The sequence below is a fragment of the Seriola dumerili genome, unplaced genomic scaffold (genome assembly GCF_002260705.1).
Source record: "Seriola dumerili isolate Sdu_G_001 unplaced genomic scaffold, Sdu_1.0 BDQW01000121.1, whole genome shotgun sequence".
Taxonomy (NCBI): domain Eukaryota; kingdom Metazoa; phylum Chordata; class Actinopteri; order Carangiformes; family Carangidae; genus Seriola; species Seriola dumerili.
In genome coordinates, this window is record NW_019174376.1 from 2,553,320 (window position 1) to 2,573,209 (window position 19,890).

The window sequence follows — 19,890 nt, forward strand, 5'->3', positions numbered from 1 at the left end:
TATCAGTAAGGCATAAAAAAGTCATAAAAAAGCATAGCATTAGTAAGGCTATAAATACATCATAAGTGACTAGTAAGGCATGAAAAGTTCATAAAAATCGACATAGTATAGGTTAAGGCATTAAAAAGTACATAGTTACTCACGTGAGTGAGTAAAGCATAAAAACAATTCATAAAATACGACATAGTATTGTAATAAGCATAAAAAGTCAAGAAAAACGTCATAGTATAGTTAGACATAAAATGGATACATATGAAAACAAAAAAGACACCGAGCGGAGTTCATCAGTGCTATCTAAAGGCCATGCAAGTGGCGAGTGTAGGTCTGAGACCGGCATAAAAACTCCTGTCAAGATCAGAACTCTCCTAATGAGCATAACATATAAGGTATCACTCCAACTCAACTGGTTATTAGTAAGCATGAAAAAGTCATACAAATACGGACATAGTATCAGTAAAGGTATAAACAATGTCATAAAACGTCATAGTATATTAAGAATTGAACCAAGTCATAAAAACGACATAGTATAGTAAGGCATAAAAAGTCATTCTAAAAAAAAACGTCATAGATATAAGTAAGGCATAAATATGACTTATAGTATAGTAAGGCACTAAAAAAGTCAGTACTATAGTAAGGCATAAAAAAGTCATACCAAACGTCATAGTATCAGTTAAGCATAAAAACCAAGTCATTGTATAGTAAGGGTTATAAAAACGTTCATAGCTATAAAGTAACGCATGGAAAGTCAGAAAAAAATGACATTAGTATAGTAAGGACATAAATATGACTATAGTATAGCTAAGGCACCAAAAAAAGTTCATAAAAAGTCATAGTCATAGTAAGCATACAAAAAGTTTCCTTAAAAAACGACATAGTATAGTAAGGCATAAAAAGTCCATGAGTACTTAGCTAAGGCATAACATAAAAAGTCATAATCACTTACGGGACATTAGTATAGTTAAGGCCATTGAAAAAGTTTCATAGTATAGCACTAAGGCATGCACAAAGTCATAAAAACGACCATCACAGTATAGGAAGGCATTAAAAGTCATAAAAACGTTTATAGTATAGTAAGGCATAAAAAGTCAGAAAGACAAAAAGTCATAAAACAACGTCATAGTATTAGTATAGGCATAAAAAGTCATAAAAAGCGACAATAGTATAGTAAGGCAAATTAAAAAAGTCAATGAAACAACGTCATAGTTATAGTAAGCATAAAAAGTCATTAGATCATCAGTAAGCATAAAGATCATAAAAAATGTCATAGATAGTAAGGTATAAAAAGGTTCATAAAACGTCGCATATAGAGACACTATTAAGTAAGGCATAAAAAAAGTCATAAATAACGACATAAGTATAGAAGCATAAAAAGTATTAAAAAAACGTTTCATAGTATAGTAAGGCATAAAAAGTCATAAAAACGTCATTAGATATAGATAAGGCGATGAAAAGTCATAAAAAACGACATAAGTATAAAGAAGGCATAAAAAGTCATAAAACGACATAGTATAGTAAGGCATAAAAAGTCATAGTATAGTGAAGCGTATAAAAACGTCATAGTATAGTAAGGCATCGCAAAGTCAGAAAAATGACATAGCACGCTATAGTAAGGCATAAAATATGACTTTAGTATAGTAAGGCATAAAAAGTCATAAAAAGTCAAGTATAGTAAGGCATCAAAAAGTCATAAAAACGACATAGTATACCTAAGGCCATAAAAAGTCATAGTATTAGCTAAGGCATAAAAAGGTCATACAATTACGCACATACGGTATTTAGTAAGGCATGAAACAAGTCAATAGCTATAGTAAGGCCAAATGAACAATGTGCGAATAAACGACTGAGTATAGTAGGCAAAAAAAGTCGAAAAAACGTCATAGGTATTAGGTAAGACGAAGATATATAAAAATGTCATATATAGTAAGGCATAAAAAAGTCATAAAAACGCATGATAATAGTAGAGGCATATACCACGTTAAGCATAAACAGCACGATACCACAATGCCCTACGACGGGGGACTAGATTATATAATACTGAGCCCTGATGCCCCCCCCCACAGTCACTTACCCAACGATCACTTAAGGGAACTATCCATTATCATATCTTTCCTGAGAACGCATACATTCCATCACAAGACTCTACAATCACTAGGCACCGCAAATGGATCAACCCAACTACAGACAAATCATCTCCCTTTGAGTCTACCACGCATTAAAAAGTCAATAAATACGACATAGTATAGTTAAGGCATAAAAATCATAAAACATCATAGTATAGTAAGGCCATAAAAAGTCCATGATATAGAGTAAGGCATAAAAAGTCATTAAAAAGACATAGCTATAGTTAAGGCATAAAAGTCACAAAAACGTCAATTAGTTATAGTAAGCTAAAAAAGTCATAGTTATAGTAAGGCATTAAAAAGTCATAAAATAGTCATTGTATAGTACGGCATAAAGAGTCATAAAAAATGTCATAGTATAGTACGCATTATAAAAGTCATAAATACAGACATAGTACAGTCAAGCATATGCTCATAAACACGTCATTAGTATATAGTAAGGCATATACATCATTTAAAAAACCGTACAGACGTAAAATAGTTATAGTAAGCATAAAAAAGTCATGGTATAGTAAGGCCATAAAAAAGTTCAACAAAACGACATAGTACAGTAGGGCATAATAAAAGTCATAAAACACGACAGTATAGTAAGGCATAAAAAGTCATAAGTATAGTAAAGGCCCACAAAAAGTTCATAATAAACATAGAGTATAGTAAGTATGTAAAAGTCATAGTATAGTAAGGCACAAAAAAGTCATGTATAAGGCATATAATAGTAAAATAATGTCATTAGTATTAGTAAGGTATAAAAAAGTTCAATAAGAGTCATAGTATAGTAAGCATTAAAGAGTCCAACAAAAACATCATAGGCTTGAGATAAGGCCATAAAAGTCATAAAAAAACGTCATCGAGTATTTAGTAAGCATAAAAAGTCATGAGTATAGTAGAGGCATAAAAAGTCATTAAAAAACGGTCATAGTATAGTAAGGCATAAAAGTCAATAAAAAAGTCATAGTATAGGTAGGGCATTAAAAAAAGTCATAAAAAACGTCATTAGTATAGTAAGGCAAAATTCATAAAACGACATAGTATTAGTAAGCATAAAAAGTCATAAAAAACGACATAGTATTGCTAAGGCATAAAAAAGTCATAAAATACAAACATTATATAGTAAGGGTATAAAACCGTCATAAGTATAGTAGCACCAAAAAGTCCATCAAAAATGTCATAGTATAGTAAGCATAAAAAGTTCATAAAAACGCAGATAGCTATAGTAAGGTTTATAAAGTCATTTAAAAACCTTCATAGTGTAGCAAGGCTTAAACAAAAGTCATAAGTAATAGTAAGTCGCATAAAAAAGTCTTATAAATACGACACATAGTATAGTAAGCGCATAAGAAGTCATTAATACTAATAAGGCAATGAACAGTCATAAAAAGTCATAGCGTATAAAGTAAGGCACAAAAAAACTGTCATAAAACATCAGAGCATAGTAAGGTATGAAAAAGTCATAGTATAGTAAGGCACCAAAAATCATAGCAAGGCATAAAAAGTCATTAAAAACGTCATAGTTCATATAAAGCGCAAAAAACCGTCATCAAATACAACTTAGTATAGTAAGGGCATAAAAAGTCATAGTATTATAAAGCCATACAAAAGTTAGTTAGTATAGTAAGGCCATGAACTAAGTCACACAAACGACAGTAAAGTAGGCATAAAAAGTCATTAAAAAAACGTCATAGTATTAGTTAGCCATAAAAAGTCATAAAAACATCAAAGTATAGTAAGGCATAAAAAGTCATAAAAACAATTAATAGTATAGTAAGGGATTAAAACGTCATAGGTATAGTAAGCGCATAAAAAGTCATAAGTTATAGTAAGGCACAAAAAGTCATTGGTAAGGCATAAATAAGTCATATTTAAAAAATGTCATAGTATAGTAAGGTATAAAAAAGTCATTAAAAAAGGTCATTATATAGTTTTATATCGAAAAACTCATTGAGTATAGTAAGGCATAAAAAGTCATCAAAAACGTCATAATTATAAGTAAAGCATAACAAAGTCATTAGTATAGTAAGCATAAAAAGTCATAAAGAAACGTCATAGTAAGTCATGCATAAAAAGCTCATAGAAAAAAGTCATGAAATAGTAGGTACAAAAAAGTCATAAAAAACGTCATAGATTATAGTAAGGCAAAAAAAGTCATTAAAAACGACATAGTATTTAGTAAGGCATTAAAAAGTCATAAAAACGACATAGTATTGTAAGCGCATAAAAAAAGTCATCAAAAAACAACATAGTTATAGTTAAGGGATAAAAAACTCATAGCTATAGTAAGGCCACAAAAGTCATAAAATGTACATTAGGTATTAGTAAGGCATAAGAAAGTCATAAAAACGAGATAGTATTCAGTGAAGTTTATAAAGTCATAAAAACCTCATAGTGGTAGCAAGCTTAAAAATCATAGTATAGTAAGGCATAAAAAGCATTAAATACGACATAGCCCTATAGAACGCATTAAGACAGTCATCAATATAATAAGGCATGAACAGTCATAAAAAACGTATAGCTATAGTTAAGGCACAAAAAGTCCATAAAAACATCAGGAGATTAGTAAGGTATTGAAAAGTCATAGTATAGTAAGCACCAAAAAGTCATAGTAAGGCATAAAAAGTCATAAAAACGTTCATAGTATAGTAAGGCAAAAAAGTCATAAATACAACTTAGTTATTAGCTAAGGCATAAAAAGTCATAGTTTAATTAGTAAGGCATAAACTCTCTTATAGGATAATAGTAGAGGCATGAAAAGTCACCAAAAACGAACAGTAAAGTGAGCGCAATAAGAAAGTCCACTCAGAAGAACGTCATAGTTATAGTAAGGCATAAAAAGTCATTAAAAACATCAAAGTATAGTAAGGCAATACAATAGTCATAAAACAACAATACAGTATAGTAAGGGATAAAACGTCATAGTATAGTAAGGCATAAAAAGTCATAGTATAGTAAGGCATAAAAAGTCATAAAAACGACATAGTATAGTAAGGTTTAAAAAGTCATAAAAACCTCATAGTGTAGTAAGGCTTAAAAAGTCATAGTATAGTGAGGCATAAAAAGTCATAAATACGACATAGTATAATAAGGCATAAAAACGTCATAAAAACGACATCGTATAGTAGGGCATAAAAAGTCATAAAAACGACAGTATCGTAAGGCATAAAAAGTCATAGTATAGTAAGGCACAAAAAGTCATAAAAACATCAGGAGATAGTAAGGTATGAAAAGTCATAGTATAGTAAGGCACAAAAAGTCATAGTAAGGCATAAATAGTCATAAAAAGTCATAGTATAGTAAGGCATAAAAAGTCACAAATACGACATAGTATAGTAAGGCATAAAACGTCATAAAAACGTCATAGTATAGTAAGGCATAAAAAGTCATAAAAACGTCATAGTATAGTAAGGCATAAAAACACCATAGTATAGTAAGGCTTAAAAAGTCATAGTATAGTAAGCCATAAAAAAATCATAATATAGTAAGGCCAAAAAACCATAGTATAGTAAGGCATAAAATGCCATAATATAGTAAGGTATAAAAATTCATAGTATAGTAAGTCACAAAAAGTCATGGTATAGTAAGGCATAAAATGACATAGTACAGTAAGGCATAAAATGCCATAATATAGTAAGGCATAAAAATTCATAGTATAGTAAGTCACAAAAAGTCATGGTATAGGAAGGCATAAAATGACATAGTATAGTAAGGCATAAAAAGTCATAACATAGTAAGGCATAAAACGCCATAATATAGTAAGGTATAAAAATTCACAGTATAGTAAGTCACAAAAAGTCATGTTATAGTAAGGCATAAAATGACATAGTATAGTAAGGGGGAAAAAAATCATAATATAGTAAGGCAAAAAAAAGTCATAGTATAGTAAGGCATAAAAAGTCATAGTATAATAATGCATAAGATGTCATAGTATAGTAAGGCATATGATGCCATAGTATAGTAAGGCATAAAAAGTCCTAGTATAATAAGGCATAAGATGTCATAGTATAGTAAGGCATAAAAATGTCATAGTATAGTAAGGTATTAAAAGTCAAAATATAGTAAGGCATTAAAAGTCCAAGTAGGGCATAAAAATATCATTATAGGCATGTTTTAGATGTTTCCTGAAGGTATTCAAATAAAACACACAAGAATTCCTCATTTTGTAAATAGTAGGCCTATAGGCTAATGGCTATAAGCAGTAAGGAACAATCACCCCCATTGTTGATAACAAATAAGGAATTATAATAGAGCTTAATGAATCTCAACAGGGCTGCTGGCTGCAGTGCAGTCCAGCCAGACCGGTCTCTGAGAACTTGTGCTTCATCTCCAGGTACAACAATTGCAAAATGCAAACACCAACATTTAAAAAAACAAAAAATAGTAATCAAATAAATCTCAGACCAAACAGCAACAGCGGCTCTTGTGCGTTGGGCAGTGCCATGTCAATTAAAATGTTTTTATTTTTTCTGTAATATTATGACATGGAAAAACGTTAATTGGCAATAGTAGAAGGATAGTTAATACTTCTCTATACCCTTTGGTGTCTTTTACTTCACTAGGCCTACATTTATCTGACAGCTTTAGCCTTCAAATAAAGCCAAGCCAAGTACCGTAGCCCATTGTGGTGCCTAATGCGCGGTTCTTTAAAATGCTGGCGATTCCAGTTGTTAAAATATATATATATATATATATATACTCTACTATTGATATATATGTATATACACACACATAAACATCTCCTGGGGCATTTCAAGCACTCTTGGGGGCCCCCTTGTGGCCACGGGGGCCCTAAGCACCTCCTTAGTTTACTTGGGCCTTGGGCCGGCCTGGATGCTGGGCTAGGAGGTATGTGTGTGTGTGTGTATGTGTGTGTGTGTGTGTGTGTGTGTGTGTGTTTGTGTGTGTGTGTGTGTTTGTGTGTGTGTGTGCGTGCAAGCGTGTATGTAAAGATATACACGTTTTATAACGGATGACGATGGATGGCTTTTGTGTTTTCAGTGTTTTATGCTGCATTTCCTGTTTAATTTTCAATGCATTATGCAAAGCACTCTTTCTGACAAGCTTACTATTAAAGCTTATTTTCAAAAACCTTGCCAAAAAATGTTTATTAAAATGAAATTAATGTAAGAACTGGGACAACAGACTTAGGTTTTGTACCAATTTTTTTTTTTTTTTTTTTTTAAACGTAGGGGAAGGTGATCTGTTACACGTTATTTTAATGTTCCAGTTTTTACTTTGTGTTAGACATAATTTGATCATTTGGTGAGTGCCTTGTGTATTTTTGACAGATTTTTTAATAGTGAGAGTTTGTTGAGTTTTTTTTCATTTGTTTGCATCAATTAAAATAAAATAAACTTTCACTTTACAAAAATAAACTGTTTCTCCTCTCACAGTTTGATCAACCGACGCAGATTGAATTCATTGTGCCTGCGCATCAAAATAAGGACACAAATGCATTCCACTGGAAAACAAAAGATTAACCTTACATAACTTCCGACCAGTTCCAGGTCTCTTCCTCTTGTCTTTGCCAGCGATTTTAATAAGGCATGCTCTAGTTTGCTTCATCATGCTCGAATGAAGATTAACAGGACACATAAAGCAGGGGTACAAGCAGCTCAATCAGACAATCTGTGGTAAGACTTTAAAGCTTAACAGGGTTATTTTGGGCTACTACCATGTAATGTCCCCTAGCTATTTTCACCCAGTGATCTGTCACTGTGTTTCCCCAGCGTAGCTAAATCCCTGATACATAATAAAGACTTCATTAAGGCATCTGACATTATACGCTCCGCTCAGGAAATTATACGCTTAAGATTTTTTGTGCCCTACTTGACTTCTTAATGCATCAATGCTCTCTGCACTTCTGAAGGAAACAAACTTGGTGACTACTTTACTCGGTGCACCTCCCCATTAATAAACAACTTACTTATTTCCACACAGAGGAATGTGGCTGTGAGTCAGTAAATGCCCCTGTCTTTGTTTTCGTTTTCACGCACACTTCTGTCCTCTCTAATGCATTTGACACAACATGTAAAAATGAAAGCATAATTCAAACAGAACAGGACATGCTGGATGCATTAATATTTAAGTACTTTGCTTGACAGTTAGTCATGTATTAGACCCAGACTAGGCCCATGGAAAGGCCCCAAGAGTGTAGTGATGGGAGGTTCAAGTGTTAAATTGCTTCGAAATACATCAGGTTGGACCTCTTAAATGGCTCTTGCGTACTTTTACTTGTATGTAGCACATTATCATTTGTTTTTGCTCCGTACCCAGAGCTGCACCCATCACACCCTTCTCTGCCAAGTAAGCAGGGGAAGGCAAGGCTGTGGTTATTTCCCTGAAACAGTATGCACCAGTGCAGACTGACTAGTGTCAGTCTGAATCGTCTAGGTAGAAAGCACTGCAAAAAGATGTATTATAGTAGTACTGATAGCTGAACCATGCAGAGAAATTAACAGCTATGTACCTTAACAGTGTGCACAACATACAGTCCATGTTAAACCATAAGAATGTTTCTGAGAACTGGTTTTTTTTCCCATACTTACCTGTAAACCTACAGCAACTGTATATCATGAATTTGTTTGGTCGGAATGCAGCTCACTGCACTTCTGCTAGGCTTTGGGTATTTCTCATTATAATGCAGATACAGTATCTTCTTTTTTTCACATATATTTGTTAATTCATGAGTCACCATGTTAGAAGCTTTTATCTTATGTTTCAAATTTAATCATTTCTTCTTTACACACTTCGGTTTTTCTGTAATTGCAAGCTTTTTGCTCATTTATTAGACTCATGGGAGATTGTGTTTCATTTCAGATAGCTGTGACTGTCTCACTCAACAGCTGTGATAGCACTAATTTGGATTGGTTTATGCATTCCACGGTGAAATTTAGCTTTTATGATTGGTGGTCACTTCTCATATAATGCATTATTATTTTTCCTTATTGCATACATATTTATCATTACAAGTTTATTCTAATTTATCGCTACAGCATGTTTTTTTTATGACTGCAGGTGTATTCGGTGTTCACGAACAGATCAGGTTTATATCTGCAGAGCATTTAAAAATCATACAGCTGATTTGCCTTCAAGAAGATTATAATGAGTTTCTAAATGCCTGATTAGCTTTGAAGGTATTATAGCCTCATGAGCCAGTGTTGCAGAGCACTTAATCTTTAAAAAGTGAATCTATAATAAAGATGGTCCTCTGAATATTTACACACCATTTCCTTTTCTTAACTGTGTGAAGAAGCCTGATCATCTGACAAGAGTTACGTGTGTCTCTGCAACAATTTCTCAGGCATCACACCTGTAACAGCTTACAGGCTTTTAGTGGCATAATTTCTCTGGTTTGAGAAAGTCACAGAGACTTGTTTCTCGAGAGTTAAGTAACATTGTCACTGCTAGGCTTTTGCTTGGTTAGAACGATCGTGGCAGGAAAGTGTTAAGTTCATCAAATTTCATGCAAGCCCATTAATTATGATTAATTTGAAAATAATAAAAGAGATACAAACACAGAGGTCAGAAAGTCAGACCTAGTTTGTATGTCATGTTGTAAAAAGGTAAAAGTACTGGTTTATTAATTTATATGACATAATTATTAGATGATTAATACTGAAGAATTTTGTGTAAGCAGCATGTTACTGTTGTTGCTACTGGAGGTGGAGCTAGTTTGAACTGCAGTTTTCTACACAGGGACACAAGATACCCTAAATCTGAGGGCTCGTGTGCTGCCCACAACTCTGAGTTGGTTCAGACACAAACACACGGAGAGAACAGTCTCCTACCAGTGTGGCTCCCTGAGAGTCCTGCTGGTTGACCTCCTCTCCCTGTCTCAGCAGTTCCTGAATGTCTCCCAGCATCCTCCTCTCCGTTGACGCTCGTGTCTCATTGATCATCTCCTGGGTGATGCCTGTCAATCACACACGCAGGAAGGAGAGTGTTCATCACAAGGGAGACAGTTCATTTCCTGACAGCCTTAATATATGACCATTGCATGCTGACAGGGGCAGTTTAAATCTGAGGCACATGGAGGGTGGAGCAGCAACTCAGGTGGGATAGAGTGGGGACATAACGCTTTAAAAGTGAAAGCTTTTTTCTAGATTTTAAAGTAGACTGGACGTTTTCATGAGACAGCAGCAGACACTGTTTTTTTGTCACATCACAGTGATCTATAATGGGCACAGCGAGAGCCAAACTTAAAGGTGAGCAATTTATAGCATTCTGAATAAAATAAAGAATTTAAATAATGTTAATGGTTATAACAAACAGATTAAGTTTCACATGATCACTTTCTGACAAATGGGTACACCATTTTTAAGATCAACACAGAGATGCAGTACAGCATTCATATTTTGATTTTAAATATTTGAAAGAAATTAAATGATTTTCTCTGGGTGACAAACAGTAGTTTTCTTTCATGCTGGCCTCCCTTTCGTCTTTTGGCAAAGTTTTGTGGTGCTTGGCCCAGTTGAGGCTCTGGTGATTCTGGCTGTCACAACCACTCTAAATTTTTCCGTTAATCCACCGCTCTGCTGCCAGGTAGGACTCAATACTGTGACCGCCACACTTCGGGGAAAAACTTATCCTTCCACGGCTCAGCAGTGATGTACTGTACTGTCCAGCAAATTTAAATTAGTGTCCGATTAACAATAATGAAAACAGCCTCTCAGTCAGAACTCTTATATTCTTGCAGCGTGGGACTAAATGTGAGTTATTTGAAGGATGAATAAGGCCCATGAGGTCTAAAGCTACAATAAATTAGTTTAAGTGTTGTGGATGCAAATAAGATTACATTCCTTTTTTGAGAAAACATGAGAAACAAACCATTTTTATTTATTTCTCCGCAGGAGAAGGTTAATGATCCCTTAAATGAAAGCAGCTGGAAATTTGGAAGTTGGAAAAGTCACAGGAGTTGGTAATTTAGGTTCTTTTATGTTATTCAGGGATTTTTGTGGAGCATGGAAAACAATCCCCTGAGATTTAATGTGAAATAAAAAGTAGAAGTAGTCAGGCATCACCTAATTTACATATTTTACTATAAGTATTTGAGCCCTATGACCTTTATTGTGACACTGAGTTATAAACTGAACCTGGGCAAGTAAGGCTTAAAGCAAATCTATCCACCCATCAAACACTCTAGCCTCCAACTTGCCATTTTAAAGTTAAATACCTGCTTCACAGTCCCCACACTCGTCTCAGCAGCACAATGTGATGGCCAGTCATCGTGATAGAGGTGCTAAAAAATGGCGAAGGGGGAAAGTGGTATTTCTCTCTGAATTCACAATCAGAGTCACAGCCGGAGGGTATTTAAAGGCGCAGGAAACGGCGCGATGATGGTCCCCTTTGTCGACATAAATGAAATGCACCCTTCCAGGTATGATTTTCTTCTATTATCTGTCGTTTGTTTCCGGCAAGAATCAGTCTCACCAGCCTTGTTTCTGTCATATTTTGTAGTGATGCCCAACACAACACCCCAAAGGATTTAAAAATGTAAATACAACAAACATTCCTCATTGTCACACTGCAACAAATGTAGCAAACAGAAAAACTGTCCATATCTTGTCACATAAATAACCAGACAAGAGCAATTTGATCCTAGGATCTCATCAGGAACAAAGATGGGTTTGTGGAACAGAACTAGCACCTAATTCCTCACAAACTGTGACCAGCTTTTTCTGAGCTAAACTTCAAGTGTAGCTGTGTCCTGCAATGGCAAACGATTTAAGACTGAATCACTGACAGATTTGTTATCACCTGCGATGGCCTATCATAGTCAGTAGTGCTATTTAGCACTCACTCATCCCACATTAGCTCCGTGTAGGTTTATTTCCCTTTTCACCAAGGACTGTAGTTCCAGGAAGGGTAGTGAGCAGTAAACCTAAATTGGACTACAACCAATCATTATTTTCAGTATTTAAATGCTGTGTTGATTTTTCTTTCTGTGGTCTTTCAGTCTATAAAATGTCAGACAACTGGGGAAAAATATCCATCACAGTTTCCTGCAAATCTCTGTAAATGTTTTGTTTAGCTTCACCAACAGACCAACTTCTAGATATTCAATTTAAAATGATATAAAGTAGATTAAAGCCTGTGGTCTGTGGATAAAATCTTATCGTAATCGTATTTTTGTGCTTTATTGAGCAAGTTTAAATTTGTTTTAAACTGATTGGTCACACAAGATCTGCAGACAAATTAGATAATGTTGCTTCCCAGAGCCCAAGGTGTTGTCTCCAAATGCATTGCTCTGCCTGACCACTAGTTCTAAATATAAAGATAGTGGACTGTTGAGTTCAATACACATATTGAACTGAGTGATGTAAAAAAGAGAAAAGCAATGTTGCTCAACAAATTACTTTAACAACAAATCGATTATTAAAATCAACAAATAATTTCAGCACTGAAACCTTTAAAATAATCCTTCAGAAATGCTATTTTTCATCCCTCCATTAGTCTTTCAATTTGATTCAGGGGACAAAATGTCATCAACTGTGTCAGTTGTGCAGCCAATGGATTTGACTTTGTCTACATTCCCGACTCTCTTTCACCAGTCTAATTCCTGGTAGACATTTTCGCCTTATCGCTGCGGCTCATCACGGATGAACTAGGCTCTACAGGGGAGGATCAAGGAGGAGTCAGATCAGTCAATGCTACATATCAACTGCTGTGAAAGTGTGTGCGTGTGTGAGTGTGAGTGTGAGTGTGAGTGTGAGAGAGAGAGAGAGAGAGAGAGAGAGAGAGAGAGAGAGAGAGAGAGAGAGAGAGCCCATGTGCCCATCCCTGTGGAGAAGTCTTATCCAGCAGTACAGTGCTGAGAACATTATGGGAGCAATTAGCAGTGCTGCTCTCCCTTTGATCGGCTTAATAATCATTCTTCTCACCTAGTGTACCGCTATCTGTATTCTGCGGCTGGAGAGATCCTATTGTAAGCTGAGAACCTCATTTTCGAGTGTCTGTTTTCTCTCTCCAAGCCCCCACCCTCCCTCACTCTCTCTCTCTCTCTCTCTCTCTCTCTCTCTCTCGGTATGTTGGTTTTCAATACTGTCTCACATTCATGAGTCGACCCACACAATGGCTGTCATGTGTCCTATTTGCACTGCTAAAACTATCAAAATCATTAACCCTGCACTTGTTTACAATGCAGTGCTTATCATAACAGGGATTTCCTGACCTTTAATTATCCAGGGAAATATGACTGAGCTCATGTTGCTCTCCAGCACCACCCTGCCTCCACACAGCCTTCTGCTGTTTACCACAAAGCAGCGCCACTGAAGCATTTGGGCTTTAGTGCAATATTGAAGGGCACCTTGACCAGGGAAAATTCCAGCACTTTTCAACCCTCTGTTGTTTGCTGCAACTCCTCTAGCATGAATACATGCTAAATCGACAGCAACCCACAGCCTCACACATGTGGGACTGCCCCCAGTAGAATAGCTAATCTGGGGGTACTTTCTGTCTATGAGACTCCAAGACAAGCATCTGAAATACTTTCTGTAAAATTGCCGGAAAGGTTTAGGAGGCTTTTTGCCTTGATATAGTCGTTTTACTGGGGTCAGCATTAACCTCCCGTAAAAGAACAAATTGAAGTTTTCATGTTTTTTTAAGCATGCTTTCAATCTTTTCATCTGACTGTCAGGAAGCGAATAAGTGTCATTTCCCAAAATTCCTCTTCCTATAAACCAACCACATTATAGCAGTCAATCTGGACATTCATACCATAATATTTCTTCTAAAATCAAAGCCCTTGCAACCACAGATTTTGCTCGCTTGTTGCCAACTATGCACACGCACTCCTGCCTGTAGATGTAACTGCAGACTGGAAAACAAAAATAAAACAAGAGCTTATGTTAAGCAGTCTGGTTGTAAGTAACGTCACCACGATTTTCTTTATGTCAGTGTTTGATTGTATCACACAAACAGAAATTTAAACACATCAGAAACAAGTGCAAGTTTCCCCTCCATCACTGATGTGCATCCATGCGTATGCCAGCACTGATCTCCTTGAACTCTTTCTCAGTCATGTCACACAGACAAAGTGAGCCGACTGTGACTGTTTACAGTGACACAGCAGGAATATACAGTACTGCAATCTGCATCCTGTCGGGAGTGAGAGTACTGTGAATATCTCAGAGCTCCCTGAAGTGTCAATCCTTAGACTGTGTGGGACACTAAGTGCTTTCTGAGGTCACAGCCCCACTGCCATCCTTCTCAGCAATCTGTTCCTGTGCCAGAAGCTTCAAACACTTATGTAGTGCTGCATAGGTTAAGCAAACTTTACATTGTATATGACAAGAAAAGGAATGTGCGTCAAAAACAAGTGTCAAATATAATTGTGTGACATTCAACTTTAGCTAAACCCCTCTCCAATCACATCTTACTGTAACTACACACGTCCGTCAAGCTTTTTTCCTTCACATGCTGAAGCAGTGCGGAAGGAGCTCTAGCAAGAGCGATATTCTTACCCTTAAAGAGTTTGGAGGATCATTTTTAGTCTTTTCAACACCAGCAACACATGAGCAAACTGTGTTTATCTGATTGTACCTTTTACACTGCAATAAAAGACCTACGATGTTTTTTTATTGACATGTATTCTACGTGGCAGCTTTAGCTTCCATTTTTTTTAGTCCAATATCATGTAAATAGCCGTCAAGTGCATATTCAAAACCCTTTCACAGGACTGAAGTTTGAAAACGATTCAGCTAGAAACATTAAAAAGTGCAGACTGTGTTTTCAACCAATTTATGGAGCTAACATTCGCTCAATTAGCTAGCTAGGTAAATCTGCTAGCGACAGTCATTTCAGCCAGCTAGAAATTAGAGGCCAGCTTTTGGCAGCCTGTGCCTGAAATCAAGGACTCATTGTTTCAACAAATTAGTGAGAATTTGAGATGGTAAGTATGGCATCATTATCACTGTAAGCTGCACATGTGCCAGAATGAAAACCTTGGACAGGTTGTACTGGCCTGATCTTACACCAGTATGACTCTCAGCTTCACAAAAACATGTTGTACAAGGACTATGAGGGTCAGAAAGCCTAACTGGCTTAATATTGAAGAAAGTAGACACTGTACTGTACTGCACATGGGGAAGTAGCATTATGTCATTTATTCAGTCTTTCTGCAGACATTGTGAGACTGAATTAATATGCTCATCCAAAAGACTCTGTCCTCGGACCTCAGTGTCTGTGGGTCTGACGTCTCTTCAAGCATTTATACTCTACCTCTGTTGGCCATGGCCGTCTCAATGATGTCCAGTGTTGGGTCGTCTTCACACAGGTCATAGGGCATGTTCCCGTCAGAGTTGACCGCCAGCAGATCTGCACCGCTGTGGGAAACGAGCAGATAAATAATTAAACAAATCTGGCATATTAATTGTTACTAAATGTACAATTTCCGTGGCTAGCTTGAGGACTAGAAGAGGAAAAGTCGTTTCATATATTGTACTTAATTACCATTATCTGTGCTCCAAAGGCACTCAAAAGGGTAAAAATGACTGACTGGTAAAATCAAATTTGTGACGTTTTTTTTTATATCATACTGAAACCTGCTGATCTATAATTCAAGGTCTTGGACAGGAATGACACAATAAATCTCAGTTAAAGCATTAATTGATGGTGCTAATTAAATTCTTTCAGTCCAGAACAAGTTGACCTGCATTATTCAGCAGTTTTTAATTACTCATTTCACTGTGGATAATGAGTCCAAGTGTTATGATGAATGGTTTGACAAGTTCCGCATGTCAACAGATGGTAGCAGTGTGTCTGTATGTTTTGTATGTGTGTGTTGTGTGTTGTTTCCAGTTACTGCATAAGGGCTGTAATTCAGCCCTGTATGTACACAGGCAGAAACAATATTAGGCGAGTTCACACACAGTATCTTAACTTGTCTGCATCGGTACACGCCTCTCTGTGTGTGTACATGTGTATTGCTGGTATGCCAGATAATTTTATTAAATCCTAATTAAATATGTCTACAATGTATGAGATTATATGACTCTATTCTCAGTCCAAATGTGCAGGTGTGTCATATAATGAAGACATTTTTGCCTCTGGAAAACCTCAGTCAGTGTTAAAGAATTTTGAATCACATTTGCATAACTCATGACTAATAAAAACTCAATTTGTTCAATTTGTAAATCATTAAATGTCCTGGGGCTGGAATCACAGCATGATGATATCATCATATCATGTTATTGTTTTGCCAAATTCTGTTATCTAAATTAATGATTCTGTGCAAAGCAAAATTTGAGCCTTGAGCGGGTGGTGGTTCGGCCATTGTTGCATGTAACACGGCCTCTGAGCAGCCGGGGCTAGCTGGTTAGCATGCTAACTTCAGTAAAAGAAAAAAGATAGAGACAAGAGTAAAGGCTGGTATTGCTTTCCACCGCTGGAGACAGCTCTTGGTGAGAAAGTTTTATGCTGAACTCAACAACAACATTCAACATTTCTAGACTGGTAAGTAAACAGCTGTTAATGCAAACGTTGGCTATGTAGCCATAGTAGAACTTACAAATAGCTCTGTTACAATCTGCAGATGTCTAGGAATAAGGGAAGCAACATATTTCCGATGTAGTCAGGCAAGTACTGCCTTTTACTGCTTAGCGACCAAAAAAACACAGGTTACAAAGACAAAATATCACTCAATAATGGAAGAGCTCCTTCACAAAATTATTCAAAGCTTGAATGCCAAATAATCAACAGGAAATGAATCAAATGAGGCAAAGAACAAAGGGGAAGGGCTGCGGGTGGCGCCAAATCATGAAACAAACAAAACAAACCATGCTTCCAAACCCAACAATCCCCACTGAATTCCTACAGCCGAAAATAGCTGAAACAAACGAAATAAAGACCGACCTGCATATACTAATTTTACCTGCCAAAAACAAAACACACTCTAGCAGCCAACCATAAGACCTAGCATTAAACTAGACAGTTGAATTATCTGCAGGTGTGGTGCCGAAATAAGAAAAGTATGAAAATAACAAACAAATTAACCTTAACCGAGTGTCCAGATCCTGACATCACAGAACTAATGCTTCAAACGAGTTAACATCAATTTACAGACCAAAAAGACCAAAGTTAACTTAAGAGCCAACTGTCACACAAGTTAACGTTACAACACAGGCACAGAGGCGGACTGCTCAGATTGAATCACAGCCGCCTCTGACATTTTCACGAAGCAGCTTTTATCAGTTTGAGGACAGGACCAGGCAGGCTTGTGATTGGCGGCTAGGACCAGTGATGCAAAAGGGGAGGGACTAGCCAAAGACAGGGAACACCGGGGCACAGACACAGAGGGGCGGTCCGGAGGCATTGACCAAGGGGGAATCCCTCCGGAGAAGCGGATGACAAGTTGACCAGCCTTAATTAACAGAGGAACGACTGCACCACACAATAAAACATAACAATACCAAGAGCTGTCACCCAAAGGCAATAACAAGTACCTTTAAACATCAATGGGGTGACTATATACATTTGCCATATCACAACACATTCTATATTGAAATTGGAAAAATATGCCGTAATATTATTGTGATACTGATTTCAACCATATCTCCCAGTCATAATATGTCCTATGCTTCTTTCCCCACAGGGGAAAAAAATGGAGAATGATGCCATTCATGCCTTCAATTCTTTTTCCAATCTTTGACTTTGTAAAAAAAAAAAAAAGAAGAAAAAAAAAGTATTGTTTTTTTATGCTACTGCTAGTGTGGGCTTGGCATTTCCTCTACTGCTGGGAGCACTGCCATCAATCTGCGCTTCTCCAGGTTGCATCCTCTGTTGTTTTTGTATCTGGGAAAAACCTCATTTCTCTTGCCCAGAACTCAATTAAAAAATAATTCATAGGTTCCTACAAATTGCCTATTGTGGCCCACTGGGGACAGTGGTTGCATTTATACCTGAATATCTGACACCACAGCTATGCCTGTTTACTTGAGACTGAGGTGTGTGAACAGTGTTTTCCTCAGGAAATAGGTGGTAAGCACTGCCCACTCCCTCATCTGAATACAGCCATTGATTGATTGATAGTCCATCTGATTAGTACTTGTAAAAAATGAAGGTTTTTTTCCCACAACACTGTGATGCAATGCGCTGACTAAATAATGTGAAGTGTTCTTACAATGTGATCGATAAATCAACCAATCACCTGCTGAACTGAATCAGGGAGATGCTGGTGCATATCATCTTGATATCAATTAAGTTACTATCCCTCATTAAATACGTGGCCTTTGCTGTGAAAGGTGGCTCATCACCACTGCTCATTTTCCCTGAGGCCTAATAAGCGCAATATTACATTTCCTAAAAACAAAGGAACCTCTTCTGACATTAGAGGCAGGAAGCCTCCTATAAAACACTGCAGGAAACCTTGGTGACTTACTGTGCGATGAGTATCTTGACCAGTCCTGCGTGGCCACAGGTCGCAGCGGCGTGCAACGGTGTCCATAGCTCATTGTCTTGAGCGTTAACACTGGCTCCTCGGTCCAGCAGGATCTTCACCATCTCCTCATAGTTATCTATACAACACTGTGTAGAGACAGAGGGCAGAAGAAGAAGGGGGAGAGAAGAGATGTGTTTAATTTTTGATACTGTAATACTCGCTAGTGTGATATCTTAAAACCCTGGAGCAGACACAGAGGAAATAGAGTGAGGAGAGATAAATGAAATGTAGAGAGGAGGACAGAAAGAAGCAAGGAGGTAGGACAGTGAGAGGCATTGAGTTGGACAGCAAAGGGACGGGATGAGAGACAAAACAAAAGAGAAAAGTCAGATGTAACAAAGTTAACACTTGCTGCTGTAAACTGCTGTTTTTTTAACTTCATAAATAATGTGTTAACTCTGGTGACAAACTGAGATCCACAATTTCCTCTTGTTTGAAGAAAAATTTCAAATGCTGGCTGAAAAGGAGCTTTTAGTCTGATGTAGCATTTAATTCATACAGTGAATTTTTCAGTTGTGCTGCACTGATGCTGTACGCTTCAGCACCTTCATCACTGCAGGAAAAGAATGAAGAGAGACTCATTTGTCACCAGTAGCAGAGACGAACAAGAAGTCCATAAAGAAGTCAAACCCCATCTCTAACAACGTCCTTTAACAGCGTATTGCAGAGTGCAAAATGGAAAACACATTAAGCCAATTTGGACAGAGTCAGTCTGACATCTCAGCCTTTGTGTGGGTTGTTCCCTGGACCTGAGACAAAACTGGAAATGCAGCCATAACTCACACCCATCTGCAGAGAGAGACAAAGACACAGGGACAGAGAGTATTTTCTCTGTTAAACTTGGTGTTATTATAGGGTGGAGAGGAAGGAGAACTTTCCATGAAAACCATCCTCCTATGGAGCTGCTGTCAGCAACAGCAGTTTTCGCCATCAGAGCTAATTGGTGTGAGAGTGTCACACTCACACCATGCGGCTCACCAAAAACAAAGACGACTGAGAAGACAAGAGAGAAAAACAATATATATATATAGACAGACATGGGGTTAAAGAACGGGATTACTTTGTCACAGTAGGAGAGTCAGAAATAATCAGAAAGGATTCAGAGCAAAAGCCTTGTTTCCAAAGTCTGCGAGGGGCCTCTCAGCAAGCATGTTATTATTTTTGCTGATAAAGTTGTGGGTTTGAGTCTGGTTCATGACATTTGTCTCATGTTATCAAGCCTTCCATTACTCCAGTGTATAGTGTACTTAAGAGTAAAAGTCAAGATGCTTTTTTGTTTCCAGAAAAAGCTGTGTGTTTTTACTAAAGAGCACCTCCACTTTCGTGAGAAGCCACTGGAGT

At 36.9% G+C, this 19,890-nt stretch overlaps 1 protein-coding gene across 1 annotated transcript in view; it reads right to left on the reverse strand.

Moving 5' to 3' along the window:
* Positions 1 to 19,890, reverse strand: part of ppp1r16b (protein phosphatase 1 regulatory subunit 16B) — a 69,056-nt gene that overhangs the window by 13,267 nt on the left and 35,899 nt on the right. The window contains exons 3-5 of the mRNA XM_022748248.1: positions 18,490 to 18,635; positions 15,333 to 15,436; positions 9,902 to 10,026 (exon numbers count right to left, since the gene is read on the reverse strand). Coding sequence (XP_022603969.1) covers positions 9,902 to 10,026; positions 15,333 to 15,436; positions 18,490 to 18,635 — 375 coding nt within the window. The remainder of the gene's footprint in view (positions 1 to 9,901; positions 10,027 to 15,332; positions 15,437 to 18,489; positions 18,636 to 19,890) is intronic.